The following is an 18,823-nucleotide window of genomic DNA, read 5'->3' as shown; positions in this document are numbered from 1 at the left end:
ATTTGGTCATGTTACCATTTCCATCTAGTTTTTTAAATTATTTAGATTCAATAATTTATTTGTTTTTTTTTTTTTCTAAACTGAACTGCAGATAAACCAAAGGCCAAACTGAGAGCTGATAACACAACTGTTCCAGTAGGGGGCAGTGTGACCCTGACCTGCTCTGTGGACCCATCATCATCATCTGGATGGAAATACTACTGGTACAGAGATAATACCACAGTGGATGTTGTCTCCCCATCAAATGAACGAATCAATGTCTCACAGGAAGGACTCTACAGGTGCAGAGGAGGAAGAGGAAACCCAGTTTACTACACAGAGGACAGCCAAGAAGTTCAGATTAACAAGACTGGTGAGTTTGGATTCAGCAACAATGTTGAATGAATTGATAATAGAGGATTATTGTGAAGGTCAAAAAGCAGTATATTTAACCTCTTTGGTAATAATGCACTTATCGGAGATGGTTGAACATGAAAAATGTGAAGTCGAGTGAATCAATGTCAGGAATGTGATCCAAGGAGGGGAGACTAGGTGGGATTATGAATGTGAAACAATCACTTTCAGCAAATCTCCAAATCAACATAAATTCACAATTAGTTCTGCAGCAATTCTACAAGTAACACTGCAAATAGTGTAGAACAGGAGTCACAACATCAAACCACAGAGCAGAGTCATGCTGACAGTTTCTGACAGGAAACAGAAAATCTCAATGTAAACATCAGTTTTTGTTTCTTTATATTAAGATTTGACTGTTTGACATGTTTATATAGTAAAAGTTTGTAAAGCAGATTTACTGAAGTCAACATTTAAGAGGAAATTATAAGAGACTGGATTGTGTTTATGTGTTCATTGTGGGAAGTCAAGTCATTTAAACACAGTAGGATTTAAAATGGAGTTAAAGTGATTTCTAGTCAATGAAAATAGATGAACTGGATCTTTTTCATGATAATTTTTTATAAAAGCACGTCATGAAATATAAAATATAATTAAGCTTTATTGTTTGTTGTTACAGTAACTGTGTCAGGAGCTGACAGCTCTTCATCTCCTGTGTGGTTGATTGTTGGACTGGTTTGTGGAGTCTCTCTCATTATTATTCTCCTGCTCTTGTTGTATCGCTGCAGACAGTCCAAGTGTAAGAGCCTCTTCTTTTCATCCTGTATTAGAGAGTTTATTTACTGCATACACTTTAATTATTCACACATATACATGTATTCTGATCGAACAATTCACATCACAAACATGTGTAATAACATTTGTCTCTTTCACAGGTTCCTGCTTCACCAGGTTGGTAAAATACTTTTTATTATTATTTTAAACAAACATCAGTTACTTTTGAGTTTATTGTGTTTATTTCATGTTTTAGGTCGATTCAGTCTGAGAGTCACAGTCCGGGTTCCTCCACAAATCATGGAGTCAACCAGAATGAAACTCATGAATACGACTCTGTTCATCCTGGTCAGCACTTAAACCGATCTTTATTATCATTATTAATATTGACTTTTCATTCAGTCTCCATTAACACGAACATTTCTTAGGTTCAGTTTGTGCTCAGCAGTTTTTCAAAGAACATTTATAAAAATCCAGTTGGACAAACATCCAAATAACCAACTGACTACATGCACAAAAGATCAGGATTTTACAACCTGATTGTATCTTTAACTCGACTGAAAGAATCCACAAATGTTATTGTTTCATATCAGAACAACACAAACAGTAACACCATGATGGGTTCATGGTCTGAAAATATCTGACAGTCCTGGATTTGACTTAAACACAACTAATACAAATCTTTCTTTGACTGATGACATTAAAATGAAACTCTGACTCTGGTTTCTTTTCATGAAGGTGATGCTAACCTCTATGAATCCATCACACAAGTGGAAGACACTGGAACTGGTACAGTTCATATTTAGAAAAGCTCAGAGCAGCTAGAGATGCAAGAAGCTTCTGATTTAAGGAGACAAACTGCATTTGATGTGTTTACAAACATTTTTATATTTCAGGTGCAGATGAACCCCAAGATGTCACATACTCTCTTATTACACTTCAAAACTTTGGAAAGAAGAGTGAGTACACAAAACACTCAGTGTAGAAATAAAAGCCTGGAAAGTTTTTACAATATTTAAAATGTTTTAATTATTTTCATTAATTTGATCATCTTAACAGGGAAGCATCATAAACCAGAGCAGAGTGCTGTTTACTCTGAGGTGAAGACGGGAGCTGCAGGTACAGTCACAAGAGTCTCATTCAGTGTTTGTACTTGAACGTGTCATCACATCATTATATTGCAGGTAATTATAGGTCAACATGGAGTTTAGTTATTCACTGACCAAGCTTAGCTACTACATACGACCACTACACATCAGCAGAGTTGAATCTTATACACATCGAGGGCCGTTCAGAGTTTAGTGTAAGTTTGTCTGCTTCATATACAGAATGATATTGTTATTGTACAGTATGGTATTGTCCATCTATATGTCCCCAAACTAAACAGTTTCCTCTCATGTTTTTACTCTGTAGTAATGTTCTTGTCATCATATCTGTGCTGAACAAATGTGTGCTGAGCTCTGACGTCTCTTTTAGAGGACAGTCTGATGTATGCTGAGGTCAAACACCCCAAAAAAGAAAAAGCCAAGAAAAACAAAGGTGAGCAAAGTCTGCCATCATCTCCACTGAATATTGTTCAACATGTTTATCTGCTCTTAAAATGTAAATCTGTTTATTTTAATATTTATATTTATATATTCAGTACATGGTTAATACAATCTATCTTACTCTTTACATTAGTGGAGACATCCAGTTTCCTCCTGGTTAATGATATTATTGTTTTCAATGATCTTCTCTTCATTGACAGGAAAATCAAGTCCTGCAGCTGATGCAGCAGTTTATTCTGAAGTCACATCAGGAAGCTCTCTCAGTAATTCTGCTGCCATGCAGGCTGATTTATTCTTCACATTATTAAATGTCTTCAGCTCATAATATCTTTACATGTTGGAAATCACTTTGTCTTTTTGTGCTTGTCTTACAGGTCAGTGAGGAGAGCTGTAGCAGCAAAGCCAAGAAGAAGCTTTTTATGAAGCCACTCTTGCTCCTCTGCTCCCCAAATATCAGACATATTCAGCTTTATGTACAGTTACAATATTACATCATCATATAGACATATTACTCTCTTTTAGTATAAACCAAATGGAGGTGTATTCATATTCAATATTCATGCTCTTTATCTTCGGTTACTTTTATAAAATATATTGTAATAAACCTTGAATGTATCTAACATGTTCCAAACAGCAGTGAGAAATATGTGATGTTTAGTATCTGACAGCACAATTTACAGTCAGTGTTTGCAGTGTAAATACTGATATGGGCACCAACAAATACTTTAACTGTATTTGTTTACATTATATAAATAAGAATTATAGGCAGTGAATACATTTGAATGTATTTCATGTATATTTTTGTGTTTCTGATCATTTTTTGCATCTTTTAGTCAGAAGGTAGAAATAAAATCTTTTTACATTTAAACATTTTATGTTTATGTTTGATTTTTGTTTCCTGTATGAAATTATCCACAAACTAATCAGATCATCTCTCTATGTGCTGATAGTTAAATGAAAACATAACTTGTACATGTGATAAATCTCATATGGAAGATTGCATGGAGACAGAACATCACAGAGAATTAAAGCTCTGCATCAATCATGATCAACATGACTCAGAGAAGTAGCAGTATTATAATTCATTAATACGACACAAACATCAGAGCTAAAAATCCAGACGGTTCTATCGAAACCAAGACAGAAACAAAACATCTGTCTGACCCTGCAGAGTCTGATTGTTTAGTCACAGTAAGGAGGAGGCACAGGTCAGTCAGGTGTAAACTTAACCAGCTGGGTTGAGCCTGGTTGGCATTTTTCTGCAAAATCAGCATGACGGTGATAAACAGTGCTGATCATATCCTCTAATACAGGGTGACCATTATTTGATTTCCAAAAAAGAGGACACTTGTGCCAGTCATGAAGAACCTTTATAATACTGTTTGTATACTTGAAGAAAACTTTAACATATTTAAACAATAACATCTCTGTGCAGTTAATGAATGGTGAACTAAAAAATGTCATATAGTCTTTTACAAGTCAACAAGTGCCAAAAAGAGGACAGTTGGTCACCGTGCTCTAATAGCTCAGCTGTGCTGTAGATGGGTTTCCCTCTTCACTATCAATCATGTCTTTGTCCTATAAAGTGGGAGAGCAACTACAACTACGCTGGTGACTTTTTATTTTGTCCTATTACCATTTGTAACTAATTTGTTGACTTTATGTGATTTTAGTTTCTAATAAAATGTCATGCAGTCCTGTGTTCCCTGATTTAATTAAATGGTAAATGTTAAAGTAAGTGGATACAGGGGAGCTGGAGAAATCTGTAAATTAAGATACAGAAGCAGAAAGTTTAGAGGTTTTATTGCAGGGTTAATAAATGGTGGTGTGAGAGAAATTCTGCACAGACTCTGAGGCTGAAAGACAAACAGTGTTTGGAGTCTGCTGTTACCATCACAGCTGTGTAGGTGGCAGTAATACAACTTTATACTGGTTCTCAGCCACTAATGAAAAAGAAGTGAGCTTCTTACAGCTCTTCATAACTTACTGTTATTATTGTATTTTTATTTTATTTGACCAGCAATAATTCAATTCATTAAAGTGTTTGAAATGTTATTAGTGTTATTGCTCATTATTATTACTGTGATTAGTGTAATGGCAAACAGGGGATCAAACAGAGGGTATAAAAAAGGAAGTAGCAGCAGGTGCTCTTCTTCTTCTCTCCTTTGTTCTGACCGGGACTGTGGTGTTGTTGGGATCCTGTAAAGTTTTGGAGTGTGAACAGAGTGTGCTGGGGAGATCGTGTCGCCATATAAGTGATCGTACTGCCCTTTAGCAGAGATTCAAGTTATAGCATGAATGTTTTTTAAGTTATATTTTTTAATACTTTAAATTAAATTAATCTTTAAATTACCAGTTAAAATATTATCCTACAGGATCGAGGCCTTAGTGCTCGTGTGTTTTTGATTATTATATTAGTATATTTTTGTTTATTTGATCAGCAATAATTCAGTTCATTAAAGTTTTTGAAATAAATTGAATGACTGAATCACACTTGAAAGTGTTTTTTTGTTCTTGTTGTTTTATGCATTTACTCTGAGTGTGTGATTATTGTGCTGTTGTTACAGTCTTTCTGTTTTACTTCTCAGCACTGTCATCATGTGTCTGAATACACAGCATACAGTCAAACTCAACAACATCAGTTAAATATTTGCTAACATTAAAAGCTGTTGAGCACCAGTGCAGGTTATTTTTGACCTGTGTTTGTGTTTTTGAATAAATCTCTTGAAGTTTTTGCAAATGGAAAATGTTGTATATTTCTGACGGATGTAAAACTTTTAAAAAACTGAAAGAAATTTCAAATAAATTCAGATCTGCAAAGAAATGCATTGATTATGTTTTATTCAAGCAGCAATATCAAACAGTATCACAAGATCAATCTGCAAAGAATAACGTCTTTACTCTTCTGACTGGCATACATGTGTGTGAAAGACTGTTGGTGGTCACCATCTTTTCTGCCACAGGCTTATTTTTATCCACTGACAGGCCTCATGTTTTCTGGTTGGGTCACCATGAACAGAGGAAATGCAGCCTGTGGTTTTAGCCTGAAGTTCAGTGTAGCTGATGTTTAGTTTTATGTTATCAGCTCACAGCAAAGCGTTAACAAGGAGCACAGACAAAGAGCACAGTGGAAATTTCACTTGACCTCTGTGTGCATGACACATGTTTATATGATGTGCCTGTACTGGAATAACAGTACTGATCATCAAATATTCATTTATCTACATAAAATAGTGCCTCGCTAAAGAAAGAGATTATTTTGTAAACATCATCATTTTTCATTAAACAATGTAATAAATCTGTAAATCAAACCATCATTTGCACCAAAGTTAATTTATTCAAAGCTAATAACTGAAAAAATCATATTTTTGTTCAGTGTTTGCACTTTAAGAAAACTTTTCTGTTCCACACACTGTGGAAAATACTGTGTGAATATTTCTGTAACTGTTGGTGACCTCATAGCTGCAGGCTAATCTGCACCATCTCTGCACTTAAACATTACAGTGACTTCATTATTTCCATCAGCCTGCAGAACTAAACTGAGGAAGAACAATTGAAGATAATATGAGCTGCCTTCCAGATCACATGCTTTAGCTCTGATAGCTGACAGCACAGAGAGATGATGAGGAGACTGTGAGACGTTAAACAGGCAGAATACAGAGCTCAGAGTTTTAAACGTTCTGGTTTGTTGTCTTCACACTCCTTAAAACATGAGAAAATGTTTACTGATCTTCATTTTACTATAAATAACATAATAACACCTCGGTGTGTAAATTGCCTTGATTGCTAATTTACTGTTAATAGTTAATATTTATTATTATTATCTGAAAAAGAAAACCATAAGAATCTAAAATCTAAAACAAGATGCTAAAACAGGGCCAACTTTCTCTAAATGTAATCACACAGAGCTCAGATGAGTAGAGAGTGAACAGGCAGGTGTGTTTTCCACAGCAGGTGTGTGTTTGCACAACTGAAGGTTTGCAGGTTGAACACTGAAGAAGATCAGAGACAGAAGAAGGCTGGATTAAGTGGATAAACTACAAGGGTGATTCTCTGCAGTCGGACTAGTTTCCTCAGTGTGCTGTAACTGTGTGGCAGTGAGTGGATGAACAGTCGACCCTTTTATGTGCAGCTATTTGAGGATGAAGAACAAATGTGCCAACCTGAGCTGACTGGAGCAGGTGAGGAAGATGACTAACACATCCCACTGAGAAGGAAGAGCTGTGGAGCTGTGACAGACTGTGGCAACATCAATGAAAAAAGGCAAAAATCAATAATTATTTTATTACAGTCCTGATATCAGACCTCTGTTTGTTTGTTTATTTGAAGCTCAGATATTAACCCTCTAAAGCCTGAATCATAAATAAAATGAAAACTTTTTATAAGCTGGTGTGTTTTTTTGAACCTTCTGAGAAATAAATATTTTTCACATGAGGTGGAAAAAATCTTTTTTAGCTGCATCTGGCATTATTGTACAATTTGTTGCTCAGTTTATCTTCAAATACAAACATAAAGTTTTTTTTTTAACACATTAAACTTTGAGTTTCCTTTCAAAATGTTCACAAATCTTTTAGAAAACTGGTAAAAATATCTTTGAGAAATCGTTGAAGGCTCGTTGACTGATGTCAGCCATGTTGGATGTCTCAGCTGAGGGCTCTGCATGAATTGCTGATCCCCGGTGGTTAATCTGTGCACTGCATGTGTGTCTGTATACATCAGGTTCTTTAACGTGAGCAGAAAAGGCCAAGCAACAAACTTTGTTAAAGAAGATGAAAAGAAACTTGATGAATGTTGGTTGGATATTCTTCTGTCAGACAAAGATAAATTTGTTCACATTCAGTCAGACAGTTCAGTGAGTCTATAGTTGTGATACTGAAGGCAGGACACGACAACAAAGATAAAACTATGACCTGCAAAGTGTGTCAGTAACTAAGCAACAGAGCACCTTTGTATATCATAGAGAAAAGTAGGAATGCAAAACAGGACAGAAACTTAAATGTTTGCAGTGGACAGGAAACATGAACACGTCACACAACTGCTGTGGTCAAAGCTATTTGAGGTTTGTGTAAAAGGAAGGAAGCACAGAGAGGTGATAGAAGAAGGAGCTGAATATAACCTTTGATCTTATCTATATTAAGTGAAGCTTCTCTTTGTTCTGCATTTATTATCAATGCAAAGTCGAACACTTTGAGATTAGATGCAGATCAGCGTGCAGGGCTGGACGTGAGGATGGGGCACTCTTTGCTCTGTTTGCTGGGGTTATTCTGTGAGTACAATACACACCTTTACTGTTTGAATGGCAGTGATGAAGGAAAATGTTTCTCACTGGTGACAATTACAGCGTATCACTGCTTTAACCTGTTTACCTGACAGCTTCAACACAGCATACTAGTTTTTTTTTTCATATTTCCAGCCTGTTTCACAGCTAAAAGAAACACATAAATTTGATGATAACTGTGCCATGTGAAGATTTTAAAAAACCTCAGTTTATATATTTATTGTGATTTTGTCAGTTGTATAATGTCTGATGATGTTTCATTTATTATTTTAGTGCTCAGTACAGTCAACCATGGAAACACTGAAGGTGAGAAACTGTTTTTTCTTCCATTTATATCATACGTGTTGATCTTAACTAGTATTTAGCTTCTCCTGTGTTGCTCTAAATGACGTCCTCTGTGTTATATTTTGTATCATAAACCAAACATTTCATTGAGGTTATTGGTTAAAATGTTAATATAACCATGTTAAGTGTGTGAGCACTCAAGCACACACCCACGATACAAACTGTATATTTACTGAAGAGCTGTGGCTTCATACATGTGGATTTTCTTTTCATGTTTATCTGATCTGAAAATATCAACAGTGTGTGTCGTGCAGATTAACTCACTGAGTTTTGCTGTTGGCACGTATGTTGTTTCCTATAGTGGGATTTTTTGGATTATAATTTTTTTATTAAATTGTATTAAATTTATTATTTATTTATTTTATTTATTATTAATTTTATTGCTGTTTTTGTCTTCTTAGTGGATTTTGTATTTATCTAACCCCTCTGGTCTGTTAGTGCCTCTATTCTGTCTGTGCTGGTGCCCAATCTGTACCCTGTTATTGACTTATGTTGATTCTCCATATTACTGTGAAGCACTTTGGTGTGCCTTCGGGTTTTTAAATGTGCAATATAAATAAAACTGTATTGTATTGTATTGTATTACCTCTTGGAGCTATAAAAATGCTAATTATCAAAAGTTCCACACAGATGACAAATTAAAGGAAAAACCAACATGAACATGGTAACCAAATGCTGCTCTGAGCTCAGCATAGAGTTTGTTACCTTCATCCCTCATTTGGTGTTTTGATTAGAAGCTGTTTAACACGTCACTCCAAAGTCTCTGTAGATGTTCACTGTGTCGAATTGTGTGGCTGCAAAAGATGATTCACATTATTTAAGTTTGCTTCAAACATTCACAGCAACAATTTTATTCTTTTGATCTTTTTCTAAATTACAGAACTTGGAGTGAAGGCCACTCTGACAGCAGACAGATTAACCATACCAGCAGGGGGCAGTGTGACACTGACCTGTGATGTGAAGTACTCTGCTGACTTTGAATATGACTGGTTCAGAGAACCCAGTTTACACTCTAACCAGAAGACCGAAGTAGCTGGTGAATCAAAGAGAGAACTTGTGATCTCTAAAGGAGGCATCTACGCCTGCAGAGGACGTATAAAAGGGACAAATTTACACACAGTAGAAAGTGATCCAGTCATCATTCAGGAAACTGGTGAGTTTAAAAATGTCATAAGAAATAAAACAACATAGATTCCCCAAAGTTTGGAGATCAGAGGGGGATAATATTATGACAAAAAATTATGTTACAAAGTGATTTATGGCCCCAACCTGCCAAGTTATTTCTGAATATATAAAGTGTTATAAAGTTAATAAATAATAAACAATAATGGGGTTATAATATTTGATAATAATGTTTTTATTTTTAATGATAATATGTTAATCAGTCAGAAATTAAATGTGTGGCTCAGTCATTCATAAATGTGTTGTGTGATTTGGCCCCTGATGCTCCAGTTGTCACGGTTCAGCATTTTGAGTCTTGTGTGTTTTGGTATTTTATAATATGGTTTATGTTCTGAGTCCTTTGGTGTTTTGATTATTGCAGTTATTATTATTATTACCCCAGGCTCAGTTATGGCTGTTACGGTTTTAGTTCTTAGGTTTTGTTTTATGTGTTCATGTTGTGTTAACTCTGTGCCTTTCTGTCCCACATTTCTATGTTCTGTCTCACAGTCTCTGTTAAGTTTACATGTCTAGAGTTCAGTCGGTGTGTTTCCTGTTTTACTTTGAAGGTCTGCGTCTCATGTCAGTGTTTCTAGTTTTGTTTCCCTTGTCACATCCTGCCTAATAGACCCTGTGCACGAGAAAATGCTAACTTTCTGGTTTGAGACAGGATGTGGGGTTGTACATTTCCGGTAGCTTTACTTTGCGGTCAATCGCTACTGCGAAGATATACTCCAAAATCATGTCCAAAACACAAAAACTGAAAGATCGCGTTAAGTTACAAAGAGCAGAAGGTGGGAACTCTCACCACTGTGTGTCATAAAAAAATCTAATGATCAACTTTGACGTTTAAAGAGTTTAAATGATCAGTTTTTTACATCACTCAACACAAGCAGAACTGCATCACTGCAGCAGAAGACACATCGTCCACATTCAGAAGCACATCTCTGTATAGTGACTGGTCTTATGATTTAAACAGGCAAATGTTCAGCATTCAGACTACAGGTGAAGAATAGTCAAACCAGATGTTTCCCCGTTATGTCGATATCAGCTAGTCAAGTACACACCTACACAGCATGTTAACAAACCATGAAAAAAAGCCACACAAAAAATGAATGATTGCTGGTAAGGGTTTCTACACATTAGTATTTACGAAGGTTATGTTGTGACTTACCTTCAAAATTTACAGTGGTCCTTTGCTATGACGCGGTTCACCTTTCACCTCGCTGTTTAGCAGATTTTTTAGTGCAAGTTTGCATGCTTTTTTTTTTTTACGTCACATTGTGTCCTGAGTCCTGATTGCTGCAGACGATCTCCTCCGTGCCGTCTCTCCTGTACAGTACAGAATCGCTGCATCGATCGCTAGCAGTGTGACTCTGAAGTGCAGTCACACTGCTTTTTCCCCAACAAACACAACAATGTCGACGAAACGTTTACCACCGTCAAAAAATTAAATTGGCTACTTGATTTCACCTATCGCTGGTTATTTTTAGAACATAACACCCGCGATAAACGAGGGACCGTTGTTTACAAATACTGAGAAATATAGAATTTAAATCCTTTCTCTGTTCTGCTCTGAGGCACGGGGGAAATATATCAACAGGTCTATGAACAGCATCTACTTATATATTCCGTAAATGCCCAAGACATCTCGAGAAATGTAAATCTCACCTCCATTCATCAATTTGGTTGACATGTTTTGGAAAAAGAGGCAGTAAACAAGGAGCAAATATAACACTGGAAACGGAGCGCCCTACAGGAATTTCCCCACCGGAAGTAGCATATGCTAATGTGCACATAGTCTATAGAGATTGACAGACCACGTGACTTTCGCGCATTGCATGCCGGTAACTCGTGGCAAAACAATCCAAGTACCGCATCAAATGCAAGCATTTGCAGCACCGCAAAACGTTCATTCTCCGGTTCCAATACCTTCTTGCTTTTTCTTTGCCCCCCAAAAAAGGTATGTACAAAACGAAGGAGAACAATGCCGGTCCGTACAAAGACAGACTTGATGAAAAGGCAAAGAAAAGATACGAGGAAAAAATCAAAGGAGTGAAAGGGTTATACCCTTACGAGCACACAGAGTGGACAAAATACGTTAACGTGCTGCCCAACTTTCACCACGCTCATATTTATAATTATACGGTTCTTGGAGTGAGTGCATACACTCATGAAGTTTAGTAACTTCAGGTCACTGCAACAAGCCCAGGAACAGTTTACCAACGGATGGGTACAGGACCATGAAATGCACCGTGTAGAACGAAAGACCATCGTACGTATCATAAGTTTACCAGTCTCACAAATCGTCTTCATAAATACACATTTGTTAACCGTTTATTAATAGGACCTTTGAGCTCAACGGTAATTAATTAGTAGTGGAAATCATTTCTGGTTCGCATTACAGAAATATAGCAGTGACAATAATATTGTATGCTGTAATCGTACTGGGCAATTAGTGATAGCATAGCGCCACAATTTCTGTTCAGCGCCAGACTTGCTTGTAACCTATATCACCAATTATGTTATGAAAAATGACGTATTAACTACTACAAAACACTGACCTTTGTGGAAATGCTTGGAGCAGACTAACCTGTGAGCTGGAGTGTTCTGGGACGTTATATTTGGTCTTTGAATGGCTGCAATCCAGGCCATCTGTCGCCTCTTTTTACTTCACAAACATGGCTCGAATAATTTCTCTTCAACGACGTAATCCGAAAAAAAAACGATCTCTTTACCCGTCGGCTTCATGGCTGTCATGCGACCGGCTATTGCAGTTAATAATACAACAGCTTCTTGACAGTTTTTTGTGTTTCTTTTTATCGCTGTGTAACTGATTTCAATTGAAAGCCTGCGTGCGCTAGTACCTCTTGCCACGAGTTCCCAGAATTCTTTGCGGTTTTACCCCTGAATGACGTCACATTTTCAATCTCTATTACTCCCAGCTGTGCTCTCCTACTGTGTCTCATTCCCTTCATTATCCCTCAGTGTATTTAAGCCCTGTGTTTCTCTTTTTCAGTGTTTGATCTCCTTCATCCATGTCTGTGTGTTCTGCCTACAAGCCTTTCAAGTTTATTTTCATTGCCTACAAGGCAGAGCTGCTATTTTGAGTTCAAGTTTTGCTTCTGTGTTTAGTCTGAATTTTGCACACAGACCATGACACCAGTTGCTGTTATCAGTTACAGTTTTTGGACAGAGTGACATCACTCTATGTGATTGGCTCATTTCAGAGGCCATCCTGACCAATGGCTGAGGAGTTGTTATAGAAACATTTTTGAATTATTCTGAAGATACTCTGAAGAGTCAGCTCAGAGATAAGAGATAGTTTAATAAGGATTTCTCTGAGCCTGTGATTCTCATGTGATTATGAACAGGACTGACTGAGGATCAGTGAAGAGGGTGAAACACAGCGAGGGTGTAAAGAACTTCATGTTCTGGGACCATCAAACATCTTTTTCTGTGAGAGACAAACAATGAGACAATTATAACAATAATAATAGTTTAATATTTAATGACTGAAACCAAATGGTTTGCTATGCTGAGGTATGAGCTGCAGATGTGAGCAGCACATTTTCTGTACAGTCACTGACTGGGCGATCAGACCTCTGTACTGGTTGTTTGTGGCTCTGTAGACATGTGACCTAGAAACACGGCTACAGTCATCGACATCATCATGACCTATGAAGCAATAAATACATGTGTGTGAACAAATGTGTGAGCCACGTCTCCTAATTTGTTAAAGAGTATTTTTTAGGCCTTTTATCTTTTATTGGATAGAGACAATGTAGGGGTGCAGCTGGGGCTTGAACCTGGTCATACTGCTCACTCACTCAGCTGAATTTTTAATGATATAATGGTTCTTGAATAAAAATACAAACAGAGATTTGTCATGTTTGTCACGGACTACGGCCCTTTGGTGTTAAATTCTGATACTAAATACACACACAAAAACAAAAAGTGTTAATAATTGACCCAAACATTCAATTAAATAGCTCAATATTATTTTATATGTAGATGGAAATAACAGTGAATGATGTTTTTGATGATGCAGTGTTTGCTAACATTTCGTTTTCAGAGGATAAATGTTTGAAATGACTTCAGCTGTTTTAAAATTATTGATCTGAACAGAAAAGTGAACATAAAACAATCATTCCAGATTTCTGCATCTGTTTTTAATCTGTTAAGATTTCAAACTGCAAACTTCTCACTCTGGTTAATCAGACTTTTCTTAGATCAGCCAGCAGGAGGAGTTTCAGCCACAGGGATTATAAAATGTTTATTCATTCCTTTTATGTCCTAACTGAGAAATGTTGCTGTGGAAAGTTTTCAACAGGATCGATGTGAAGCTGCAGCACAGCTGGTCTCAGATATTCACTGGTGAGACAATCACTCTCAGATGTGAGATTCAGGGACGTGAAGGAAAGGTGTGGAAATATGAATGGACAGCACCCAACACAAACAGGCCTCCAACATCCAGTGAATACAGGATCAGCAGAGTTTCAGTGTTCCACAGTGGAGACTACAGATGTCGGGGTAGCAGTGACTATCTCTTCACAGGATGGAGTGATGCCTTCACACTGACAGTTTCATGTGAGTTGGTTTACGATTCAAACTGAAGTTTCCTGTTTTGTGTTTTAAACTCAACATCAAGAAAAAATTCAGACCCTCCAAGAAACTCACTGTGCAAACAGACACACAGCTGAGTCCACTATGACTCTACAATGATTTATTTAAAAGGGGAATGTAAAGAGATGACAGTTTTAAGGAAAAAATAACAAATCAGGTGCGTCTGTTGTGTAGTTTTGAACTAAGACAGATCGCCTGTGTGAGATTATGAACTTGTGTTTGGTGCCAGTCAGAGTCAGAGCCACACTGAGAGCAGAAAGCACAATCACAGCAGTGATACCAGCAGTTCTTCAGTCTGTTTGTCTCTCAGTGAGGTCACATTAAAAGCACCAGGACACAGTTTATGAAATTTGGGGGAACAAAGCCAAAGAAAGAAGCCATTTCATTTCACTGTGTGTAGCTGGTCTGGCCTCACACTGTTGCTGCAAACTGTGTTGTGTCAACGAGGAGATGAGTCCGCTGTTGCTTTGCCTGCTGAGTTTATTCTCCAACACTGTTTAAATAAAAATAAATTCAGTTCAGCAACTTTATGTGATTGGGCTTCTACATGCACAGCTTTAAAAGAAACAGTGTCTTTGAATACATCAACCAAGATTTGAACCATTTTAGCACTTTTACTGTGCTTAACCTCTCTGTAACAGGATCATTAGCATAATCTCATCTCTCCCCAGCAGGGCCTCCTTCAAAACTACAGGAAGTGACACGTGTGGGAAGTCAAAGGTCACAAAGAAAATGAAAGCTTTCAAATATAAAATAAATAAATACACAAAATAACTAGATACATATGTATGACTTGGGTATAAAAAATAATGAAAAAACCAAATAACAGAGGATGGATTCTCTGTGAAATATAAATAAATGTCTTCTAATGCACGTCTTACATGTGGATGCAGGTCATAGAAGCCGAACCAAAGAGCAGAAAATGGCCTCAGTTCATTACAGACACATTACCACAGTAATCTTTCTCATTACAAAGTTTTCCTCTCAGGAAGCACTCAGGCGGATGGAAAACAAATATTTTATGTTGAGTCTAATGTATCACATTCTCCAGTCTTCAGTGTTTGGTTCATCTTTCACTGGTGTGTCAAAACAATGCCACAGTTTGATACCTCAGACAAACAGGCTCTAAGTGGCTAAATACAATAATATAAGTAGAGCATATCCATTTACCCAGAGTCACTGACTGAAAATCTTCAGATCTGTTTAGGTATGATTGATTGTTTTTATGCATTTTTAATGAATCATCTGCATATTTATATAATTTTCCTCCTTTTTCATAACTGCAGATAAACCCAGGGCCACACTGACAGCAGGAACAACAATCATACCAGTAGGGGGCAGTGTGACACTGACCTGCTCTGTGCAGAGCTCTGATGGATGGAAATGTGAGTGGTTCAGACGAACCCAAAGAACCTCCGAAGGTAAAATCAGAGATCAACAAAACAAAGATATCAGAGTATCTCAAGGGGGAATCTACCGCTGCAGAGGAACAAGAGGAAACCCAGTTTACTACACTTATATAAGTGATGAAGTCACCATTGAGATAACCTGTGAGTTCAGTAATTTAGTTTGAAATATACATTCACTTATGATTATCAAACATACAATGTTAAGTTTTCTGTGTTGATTTCATGTTTCTATTTGTATCTCAACTGTTAATATGTGTAAACAGTTTCCAATAAAGTTGTTGTAAAACAACAACCCAACTGGCCTCAGATATTCAGTGGTGAGACGATCACTCTGACATGTGAGGTGCAGGAAGGAGGTGAAACCACTGAGTGGTGGTATGAATGGAGAGGACCCAGGACACCCACACAGTGGACACACAATAATGATGTGACATTCAGAGTTTCTGAGTCCAGCAGTGGAGACTACATGTGTAAGAGTCGACGCAGAGATGACTCATATTCTTCAACAGAGTGGAGTGAAGCCTTCACATTGTCAGCATCAAGTAAGTCATGTTTGTTGTGTGATCTCCATTTGACAAATGTCATAATGGTCAGCACAGGATGAATTCAATGGTCTACAAAGCATGTTACATTGTTAGTCAGACAAAGAGCTGCAGCTGATAGTAGCCTCATTGTAGACAGTTTGTCACCACTTTGTGTCATGAACTTTCAGCTGGTATAGAGACGCCAATGCTGACCTGCTGCTCCATCACCTGAGGACAATGATGACAGAAATAAACAGGATAAAATGTAGTATTCTTCAGACTCCTCTAACAAATAATATCAGCTCTACAACTTTTTTTAAAAGAAGAATAAAAATCATTCTGACCCATCATCTCATTAAATTCTGCCGTATGTTAAAATCAATATGAAACACACAGACATGACTGTGTTTAAAACAAAGGTTTTTTATTTTATTTCTATTAAACTCATTGATTTGCTTTTTAACCTTAAAGTCATTTTATGAAACCAAACCAGACTCAAAATGCCTCATTTGTACAATGTTATCACTTTGTGCGTAAATGTGTTGATTTTCATTCTCTTTATTTGAAAACAAAAAACCCCCCAAACAAACACAGGTAAACAGTGGAAGCTCAGATGTCCCAGTTTTACAGCTCCCCTCAGATCAGTTAACAGTTAATAGTTCACCTGTGTCTGCATTTAGGAGTACAGTTTGGTGACAGAGCATAAAAACAGTCTCACCTGATTCTTGATTCACTCTGATAAAGTTTTCATCGTGTTATATACATCCAGTGTTTGCTCCTGGCTCTAGCTGGTTAACAGTTAGCTGAGATACCTGTGCTGTCCTCATGTGTGCTGCTGCCAGTTGTTGATTCTCATCAAATTTGCTTTAAAGACACTTTTTTTTTCTTGTGTTGTTTGTGCCTGTTTGCATCAAGTGTGATGATCACACTGAGATCAGAGACCGACCTACCTGAGAAACCTGAAATCTATTATTAAACTCCATCCATCTTCTTAACCCATCATCCAGGGTTGTGAGCTATTAAGCACTTACTGAAAGAAAATACAAATTGCATATTTCTAAAATGATCACAGAATTTTTACGTCCTCTTTACAATCTTTATTTATTATATCACTTTTTCCCCACAAGCAACTTACAGTCTGATGTCTGTTTGTCTTTCCTGTAAACTCAACAGCAAGTAAACCCAGAGCCACACTGACAGCACAAAGTTCAGTCATACCAGCAGGGGGCAGTGTGACACTGAGCTGCTCTGTGGAGGGCTCTGCTGGCTGGAGGTTTGACTGGTTCAGACGTGATTCAAAGTTTTCTGGAGCTCAGAAAATAGGAGCTGGAACATCAGAGCACACTATCAGTATTTCAGAAGGAGGCATCTATTACTGCAGAGGAGGGAGAGGAGATCCAGTTTTCTCCACAGAGGACAGTGCTGCAGTTACAATTCAGAAACAAGGTGAGGGTTAAGTTTTGTTGTGAAATAAAACAAATTCATGATTAAATTAAAGTAAGACTTAATATATTTAAATTTATTTTTTCTCCCACTTGGGTTGTTTCTGTTTAATGTTTCTGTTTATTTGTTTGTTGAACAGTTTTGGCTGCTGTGAAACTGCAGCACAGCTGGTCTCAGATATTCACTGGTGAGACAATCACTCTCAGATGTGAGATTAAGGGAGGTGAAGGAAAGGTGTGGAAATATGAATGGACAGCACCCAACACAAACAGCCCTCCAACATCCAGTGAATACAGGACCAGCACAGTTTCAGTGTCCCACAGTGGAGACTACAGATGTCGGGGTAGCAGTGACTATCTCTTAACAGGATGGAGTGATGCCTTCAGACTGACAGTTTCATGTGAGTTGGTTTACGATTCAAACTGAAGTTTCCTGTTTTGTGTTTTAAACTCGACATCAAGAAACAATTCAGACCCTCCAAGAAACTCACTGTGCAAACAGACACACAGCTGAGTCCACTGTGACTCTACAATGATTCATTTAAAGGGGAATGTAAAGAGATGACAGTTTTAAGGAAAAAATAACAAATCAGGTGCGTCTGTTGTGTAGTTTTGAGGTAAGACAAATCGCCTGTGTGAGATTATAAACTTGTGTTTGGTGCCAGTCAGAGTCAGAGCCACACTGAGAGCAGAAAGTACAATCACAGCAGTGATACCAGCAGTTCTTCAGTCTGTTTGTCTTTCAGTGAGGTCACATTAAAACCACCAGGACACAGTTTATGAAATTTGTGGGAGCAAAGCCAAAGAAAGAAGCCATTTCATTTCACTGTGTGTAGCCGGTCTGGCCTCACACTGTTGCTGCAAACTGTGTTGTGTCAACGAGGAGATGAGTCAGCTGTTGCTTTGCCTGCTGAGTTTATTCTCCAACACTGTTTAAATAAAAATAATTCAGTTCAGCAACTTTATGTGATTGGTCTTCTACATGCACAGCTTTAAAAGAAACAGTGTCTTTGAATACATCAACCAAGATTTGAACCATTTTAGCACTTTTACTGTGCTTAACCTCTCTGTAACAGGATCATTAGCATAATCTCATCTCTCCCCAGCAGGGCCTCCTTCAAAACTACAGGAAGTGACACGTGTGGGAAGTAAAAGGTCACAAAGAAAATTAAATCTTTCAAATATAAAATAAATAAATACACAAAATAACTAGATACATATGTATGACTTAGGTATAAAAAATAATGACAAAACCAAATAACAGGGGATGGATTCTCTGTGAAATATAAATAAATGTCTTCTAATGCACGTCTTACATGTGGATGCAGGTCATAGAAGCCGAACCAAAGAGCAGAAAATGGCCTCAGTTCATTACAGACACATT

General features: G+C 37.3%; 2 protein-coding genes across 2 annotated transcripts in view; both read left to right on the top strand.

Annotated features, from left to right (window-relative positions):
- The window catches only part of LOC148104189 (basement membrane-specific heparan sulfate proteoglycan core protein-like), a 41,160-nt gene that overhangs the window by 15,749 nt on the left and 6,588 nt on the right, over positions 1-18,823 (top strand). The window contains exons 10-12 of the mRNA XM_087838294.1: positions 15,351-15,614; positions 15,737-16,015; positions 17,580-17,838. Coding sequence (XP_087694420.1) covers positions 15,351-15,614; positions 15,737-16,015; positions 17,580-17,838 — 802 coding nt within the window. The remainder of the gene's footprint in view (positions 1-15,350; positions 15,615-15,736; positions 16,016-17,579; positions 17,839-18,823) is intronic.
- On the top strand, positions 257-3,285 carry LOC102797622 (uncharacterized). The gene is made up of 10 exons (XM_087830586.1): positions 257-410; positions 992-1,132; positions 1,269-1,284; positions 1,364-1,455; positions 1,846-1,896; positions 2,004-2,066; positions 2,167-2,226; positions 2,584-2,646; positions 2,855-2,917; positions 3,029-3,285. Exons 1-10 carry the CDS (start codon positions 257-259, stop codon positions 3,034-3,036), a joined length of 711 nt encoding a protein of 236 aa, XP_087686712.1. The 3' UTR covers positions 3,037-3,285.

Source organism: Neolamprologus brichardi, chromosome 3, assembly GCF_056152115.1.
Source record: "Neolamprologus brichardi isolate AB-2024 chromosome 3, ASM5615211v1, whole genome shotgun sequence".
Taxonomy (NCBI): domain Eukaryota; kingdom Metazoa; phylum Chordata; class Actinopteri; order Cichliformes; family Cichlidae; genus Neolamprologus; species Neolamprologus brichardi.
Note: the sequence above shows the minus strand (reverse complement) of the source record. Positions and strands in the feature narration are given on the sequence as shown.